Source organism: Castanea sativa, chromosome 6 (assembly GCF_040712315.1).
Source record: "Castanea sativa cultivar Marrone di Chiusa Pesio chromosome 6, ASM4071231v1".
Lineage (NCBI taxonomy): Eukaryota > Viridiplantae > Streptophyta > Magnoliopsida > Fagales > Fagaceae > Castanea > Castanea sativa.
This window is the reverse complement of record NC_134018.1, coordinates 11,492,384-11,500,043: the sequence shown is the minus strand read 5'-3', so window position 1 is coordinate 11,500,043 and position 7,660 is coordinate 11,492,384. Positions and strand designations below refer to the sequence as shown.

Sequence of the window (7,660 nt, the reverse complement as noted above, 5' to 3'; positions counted from 1 at the left end):
CGAGCTGTGTGACGTGGGCCTTAATTTCTGGAGTACATTGCTAAACGCTACCTTTATAGAGCATTATCGATTACCAAGAAAATGTTATTAGGGACAATTTTTTTATATTGGAACATGTCCATCACATTTATAACAAAATGAAGCCTTTAAATTTTATATATCACAATGTTGAAAAGCCAAAATTACATATCAATCACAACTCCCATGTCGATAAGAACCCAAAGTAGTAAGGGATTAAAGCCAAACACAAGTTGATTGAACAGATTTTACAAAGAAGGAAATTTTTTTCTATCTTTGCCATATATTTACGCCATAATCTTAAAAATAGTTACACAATCACTGGGGTAAGTGTTCAGCACCATGTTTGATGTTTATCACCAGTCTTCTTCAAGATTGGCTCGGTGGAAACACATGACAGTGCAAGCAAAAATGAAGAAGGATGTGAACTCGATAAGCATAGCTCTTATCTCAATCATATGAGCATGTCTAAGGATAATAGGAATCGTAATGCTCCCCACAGCCGATGCTCCAGTCATAAATTTAGCAGCATCTATCCAACTGCATTATATAATTGACAAACAGAAAAGAAAATTATAAAATATATAAATAATAATAATAATAATAATAATAAAAAGTCTCAATTGGAAGCAGTATGAGACAAGTATTAAAAAGGCCACTACCTACTAAACATACACATGTATATCAAAGTTTCATTTACAAAGTTTATACACGGATACAGGTTACATCGTGAAAAAAAATATTAATGTTAAAAGGGCTTAGTTTAAGCAATACTAACCCCCCACCATCCCAGCTAGTCAGAAACTGAGTGGAACCACCTCCAAAGAATAAGCAAGGCATAGGCACCAGCACATACATGAGAGATGCAGGTAAAATAAATCAAAATCATCAACCTTTAAAATGTACCAAAAATCATAAATGAGGTAATCAACTTGCAATATCCTCACTAACCTGATAACATGGGCCACCAATTGCCGTATATTGCACAAGCCTATCAACAGCGAAGAAAAGTCAAGCAAAAAATAAAAATAATAAATGAGAGACCCTGAATTATTTGCCATAAATAGCTCTAGTCTTTTCTTTCATTTTAGGAATCCCTCTCTGTTTTGGTGAAGCATCACTAAAATCATTGGTGATAACATCATTGCTGGTATAATAAGTGCCAAGTAGCCAAAAGCTAGAAATTCCCTTCAAATATGAGATGAATGATTTGCTGCGCTTAAGTGCCTTGATATACTTCACTATATAACTGATGACCTCCTTTAATGTAGCTTTCCTATCTTCTTTGAAGTTCCAAAGCTCAGGAATGATGTATCGGCCGCTTGGATTATACTCATTCATCTCTTTCAATGCTGTAACAACAGCCGCATATATCTGAACACCCCACTCCTGTTTAAGATTTCGTAATTTCTCATCGTCTTCATCCAATATTTCCTGTATAAAATGAATGATTAATCTGGCAACCAATCCTTAACAGTCAAGTAAGCTGGAAAAAGAAAATTTTTTATTCTGGAACTAATGAAAGAGGAGAAACTTCCACCAAAAAAAAGAAAGATGACAACCCAATATGGAGGGCTTTTATTTGTAATTTTGATGCTTAAATGAACACACTCAATATGAGAGAAAGATTATGTAAGAAATTGGAGACAGTTGGACCCATCAAGAGGATAGCCATACCTCTCAAGGAATAGTTTTCTGAAGGAGCCCATGTCATATCCCTCTGGATACTCCTTTAATATCTCAGTCACAAGCTTCTAACAATCAGCTAATATATCATTTCTAGACCGGACAGAAGGTTTCTTGTTAATGACGGGTGGAGAAACTCCAGTATGAAGAATATTTTGATACTTCAAGTCTTCATCATGTTTTGGTAAATAACTTAAACCTTTCAGCTTGGTGTTGCTCATCTTTTACAATCATTACTAATCACTAAGCACTTGATTGATTTTCTTTAAAGGGCTCTAATCTAAGCCTTTCAATTCATGTGTTCTTTCTATTTTTAAAACTAATAAGTTCTTTCTAATAAGTGAGTTCTTTCAATTCACGTTTTTTAAATTCACAATATCCATGATTCAACATAGCACAGTCACAAACTAATATAATTCTATAGGGGATATTTCCACAACTACGAAATCAAAAAGAGGAAAAGAATGTCAAATCCATTCATGACCCAACAAATACAAACTCGCATCCTCCTATATATATATATATATATATATATATATATATATATATATATATATATATACATATCATCACTTCCTATTAGCAACATTGATCCAAAACAAATTGCATTTTGGATTATTCTAGACTATCAAGCAATGACAATTTGAATTTCCCAATAAACGTAACACAACACGGCTCATTGCAATAAAAAAAAATTCCTACATATCAACAACGAGAATGAATCAAAACGGTTTCAAGAATAAAACTAAAATAAAAAGAACCACGTAACATAAACAACACAGTAATTCCCCTCTAAAACTTCATAACAAGGAACAAAGAGACACACCCAAATCAAAAAAGATCAAATAATTGAGATCTACAGAGCTACCCTTTATTTATTTATGTTAAGACACACTTATCATAGTTTAATAGAATTAGCTTCACTTCAATTTCTTGACTCCTTTTAATTACAACAATGCAACATGCACCCTCCTCTACTCTCATTTTCGTTTCACAATGTTTTCAAAAAACATATAAACAAAACAAAAAACTAGCCAACAATATTTCATTTCTTGTTAAACTTTCACAACAATTTTCATTGTTTCCTCTGCATTTTACACAACAATGAACAAAAATTTTGATCCAACACAATTATAAAAAATAACACAATTGATAATCAAAATTACCACAATTACTTAAAAACTCATGGAAAGAACAAAAAAAATTACCAACATTGCTAACCTTTGAGTGCGAGGTCGCCGGCGATGAAACAGGTTTGGGGTTTGTACGGCGGCGCCGGCGATGAAACAGGTTTGGGGTTTGTACGGTGGCGCCGGTGATGAAACGGGTTTGGAAGTCCAAGTTTGCCGGCGATGAAATGGGTTTGGGGTTTGGAGAGTGAGAGTGAGAGTGTACAAGTGAGTGAGAAATGAGAGATGAGAGATTAGAAATGACCGGTATTAGTGAGCAATACTTGAGTTTGATATACTCGAGTACTTTGAAAGGTACCCGAGTACACGAAACTCGAGTATAATGGGCATATACACAAAATTACAATCCAGATTAGTACTCGAGTTTCAAGAACTCGGGTACCATTCAAAGTACTCGAGTAGACGAAACTCGAGTATAAATCTGGATTCTCATCACATGTTGGCGGACAATCCAGATTGGTACAAAATTGCAATCCAGATTAGTACTCGAGTTTTAAGAACTCGGGTACCATTCAAGGTACTCGAGTAGAGGACACTCGAGTATAATTCTGGATTCCCATCACATGTTGGCGGACAATCCAAATTGGTACAAAATTGCATATCCAGATTGGTACTCGAGTTTCAACAACTCGGGTACTATTCACAGTACTCGAGTACACAAAACTCGAGTATCAATCGGCATTATCCCATCAGCAGCTCCAGCGTCAATCCAGATTGGTACCCGAGTTCCTTAAACTCAGGTACCAGATCATACAGTACTCGAGTTTGGTGAACTCGAGTACTGGGTGAATTTTTTTTAAAATAGAAATTCCATGCTGGCATGCCAGGGTGGAAGTGTAAAATCCGGTACTCGAGTTCACAAAACTCGAGTACTGGAAAAAGTGGTATATCCCCAATTACTTTCAAAACAGTGTTTTCTGCCTACATTTTTTTAAAAATGATGGTATTGGGCCGATTTGGCCGTTGTTTTGAGCAAAAATTTGCAAGGATGAAAACCATGTCTAGCTAATAAACTTGTGGCAGATTTAGTAAGTTAGTTGGACCGTAATTTGAATGGTTCCACAAAAAAGATTATGTTTTCCAACAGAGCAGTCCAAGACCTAGGCCTAAGGCCCAACACAAAAAGTTTCTACTCCTAGAAGCAAGGCCCCATCCCCATCGATAAAAGACTCAAAATTTTATAAAATCATAAATATTTTAATTGTTGTGAACTTTTTTTAATTTGTTTTTTTATTTAATGAATGATATTATAAGGATACTACAAATTTTATTATAAAATTACAGACTAACATGTCGCCAATCACAAAAAATTAATTAAAACATTCATCTTGTTCAATTAGGTTGTTGAAGTTCATTAATCACAAATATTTTCACATTATCTTGTGAGCATTTTGTAATACTTTTAGTAATTTTCTTTTTCATTTACAACAAGGCTTTAAAATATGAGACCAATAGAAATATAATTCAATTGAAACTCTAAAATGTTTCAAAATTAATATTACAAATGTTTTAGATCATCGATGACACAACAAACAATCTCTCTCTCTCTCTCTCTCTCTCTCTCTCTCTCTCTCTCTAATAAACAAGATATAAAATTAAAAATTAAAACTTTACTTATAAAAAAAATATATGTAGCATCATTTATCCAATACAAATTAAGTTATTTAAAAAAAAAAAACTATATATATATATTGAGAATTAATAATTTTATTTAATTAACAAAAAGAAATCACCCCCATATCCCCTAAACTTGATAATTAAATAAAATTAATTATTGATTCTAAAAAAACAAAAGGAAATAAATATATATTTCAAAAAAAAAACTTAATTTATCTTGGACATATGATATTCAATTATCCATATGAAATTAACCTTAGTTTAGTTAATATTATTCAAGTGTATTTGATACATCAAATTAACATTAATTTGATTAGTATTAAATATAATGCAAAAAAATCGATTAGTATCAAATAATTTTATTTAATTAACATGAGGATGTGGGGTATTGATCATGAGACATTATATATGAATTTTTTAAGAGTACTCCTCTAACCACTAAGATCAGGGCCGGCCCAAGGCCCTACAACAACAACAACCAAAAAAAAAAAATTCCTTAGGAAAAAAAAGGCCCATCCTTAATTTTAAAAGGTCCAAAATTTTATAAAAATATTATAATTAGCCTCAAATAGGTTGTTGAATACCATAAATTTTACTATACAAACTGACATGTCACCAATCACATAAAAAAGAAATTCAAGCACTCATTAATTAGGTTGTTAAAGTTCATCAATCACAATTGTGGCGGGCTAAGAGTAGCGCAAACCAATAAGATATGTTTTAATCATATTACTATGCATTCACACAATTAATTTTGAAAGATGGGATGCAAGGCCAACCTTTAAATACCCGTTAAAGCATAAAAAGTGAGGATCATATTTGAACTATATGTGTAGTATTCAACTAGAAGTAGCTTAGAAACGGCTAAGTATTTGTCCTTGGGTTTAGTCCGAGGAGGATGTTACAATTGGATGATCTCTCTCTCTCTCTCTCTCTCTCTCTCTCTCTCTTTTACCATTAGCCTCCCCCTGATCCAGGTGCTTCTTGGCTTTATATATCCTAGCTATGATGCATCTGGATCTTACATTTGGAGAGTCATTATCAAACTTCCTTAGCTGTGAAGACACTATTCAAGGTCATTTCTCCATTAATGCAGCCAGCTAAGTGGTTGCACTACATTTAAAGCGGAAGGGATGACCACTTTATTCTTCCTTTTTCTTCTTTTCTATGCTCAACACCAAGTTACTTTTGTCTCCCCTCAAACTTCGTTGTGCTCCCTTTGTCTCTATCCCTCGACCTTTTGAGATTAGGCAAGTGTCCTTGGCGTTCTCGCCCAATATGATTGTTCATCCTAAGTACAAGTTAAATGGATACTTTCCAAGGATAACCCATCCATGTTTCCCGAGTTTCACCTCTATATGAACTTCATCAACCATTTGGGTCCTCGTCCCTCCACAAGAATCACTATCACATTATTTTGTTATATTTAGTATTTTCCTTTTTCATTTCTAACATGCCTTCCAAAATAGGAGATCAATAGAAATTTAACCCAATTGAAACCTTAAAATGTTTCAAAAATAAAAATAAAAATGCCGCAGATATGTTAAATCATCAATGCTAAGTAATATCCTCAAAAGTTTGAGACGTTAATTTTTGTAAACTAATCTTCTACAAAGCTATACACCAAATAATATCTATCTATCTATCTATCTATAAAATTCCAATTTAGATAACAACTTTACTTAACTATTGCATAGTCATATGTCCAAGTTAAAGTAAGGCTCTGTTTGGTTCTAAAAAGTAATGTATTCACTTTTTATTTTCTCTTTCCTGTATTCAAATTCTAAAATTAAATATAATTGAAGAACCAATTTTTACATGTGAGGGTATTTGGTAAGTTATTTTGAATACATCCTTTTGGATATAAAATTCATTATATACGGTTTGACATTCATTTTCTATGAAAATAAAAATGCTAAAAAGGTGTTTTCATTTTTTGTATTCAAATCTAACTTTTAAAATATTGAAAATGAAAATTGAGTACAAGTTTGTAAACCAAACAAGTTTTTTTTTTTTTTTTTGTGGTGGGCCCCATTGAAAACTAAAATGAAAACAAAAAACACAACTTTTTCCAACTAACCAAACATGCCTTAAGTTTCTTTTATAATAAAAATATTTATTTTTTTAGTTCTTTTTGTTTAAATTTATGTTTCAACTATGATATTCAATTCTCAAATGAAATTAACCTTAGTTTAGTTAGGATTATTCATCAATTTCTATATTTAATATGTCAAATTAGTCTTAATTTAATTATTAAATAATTTTATTTGATTAATGTTTAAATATAAAAGGCCCTCGCATAGATTTTTCTTCTTAGTCTTCAAATTATGTTGGGCTGGCCCTAACTAAGATACCATGATTGTATTAATCTCAGTTTACTAAGTATATTTCTTTCTTATTCTCACCCAAAAAAAAGTATATTTTTTTTTCTAGTAGTCTAGCTACTTTGATTAAAAATGAAAGAGATTTTAAAAAAAAAAAAAAAAAAAAATCAAAACGAAATATTAAATAGATTTGAAAGTAAAAAAAAAAAAAGGTTATAAATTCTTTGATTCTTTCCTAAATAAAAAAATAGATTGATTTTTTATTTATTTTAAAAGTGATTATTTCCTTATTAAAAATAGTAAAATAAAGTGTTATATAGGCCCATACGTAGCCTATTAGGCCCAACCCAATAATCCAACTCACTAAAGCTAAAATGCGCATTGACTATGGACAGATCACAAGTCGACGTTTTTTCTTTCAACCATACCTGACCGGCCCATTAAAGGTGTGTTTGGATAGAACTTATTGCTGAAAACTGAAAATACTATAGCAAAATAATTTTTAAATGTGTAAAAAATACTGTTCATGCCAAAAATTACTATTCATTAGCCTAAAATCACTATTCATGACCAATGAACAGTGACAAACGCAAGTAAAAAAAAAACAAAACAAAACTCGGACGTACACGTGGACGCAATCCAAACGCCCTCTAACTATAAAAAAAAAAAAAAAAAATCAATATCACACTTTGAAATCTCAAAAGTCTAAAACCAAATCCTAAAAAAAAAGAAAAAAAAAAACCTAAAAGCAAATTGGCGCCCTCCAAAATTTCCAAATCCCGGGAATTAACTTTGAAACCTATTTATTCTCATCTTCTGAAGCGC

General features: G+C 31.8%; 1 protein-coding gene across 1 annotated transcript; it reads right to left on the bottom strand.

Moving 5' to 3' along the window:
- Nucleotides 1–374: 374 nt before the first annotated feature.
- Nucleotides 375–891, bottom strand: LOC142639448 (vacuolar protein sorting-associated protein 55 homolog; the record flags this gene model as incomplete). The annotated part of the gene is made up of 2 exons (XM_075813624.1): nucleotides 375–558; nucleotides 797–891. Coding segments are annotated over 2 exons (279 nt in total), but the record flags the coding sequence as incomplete, so codon positions are not given.
- Nucleotides 892–7,660: the final 6,769 nt, after the last annotated feature.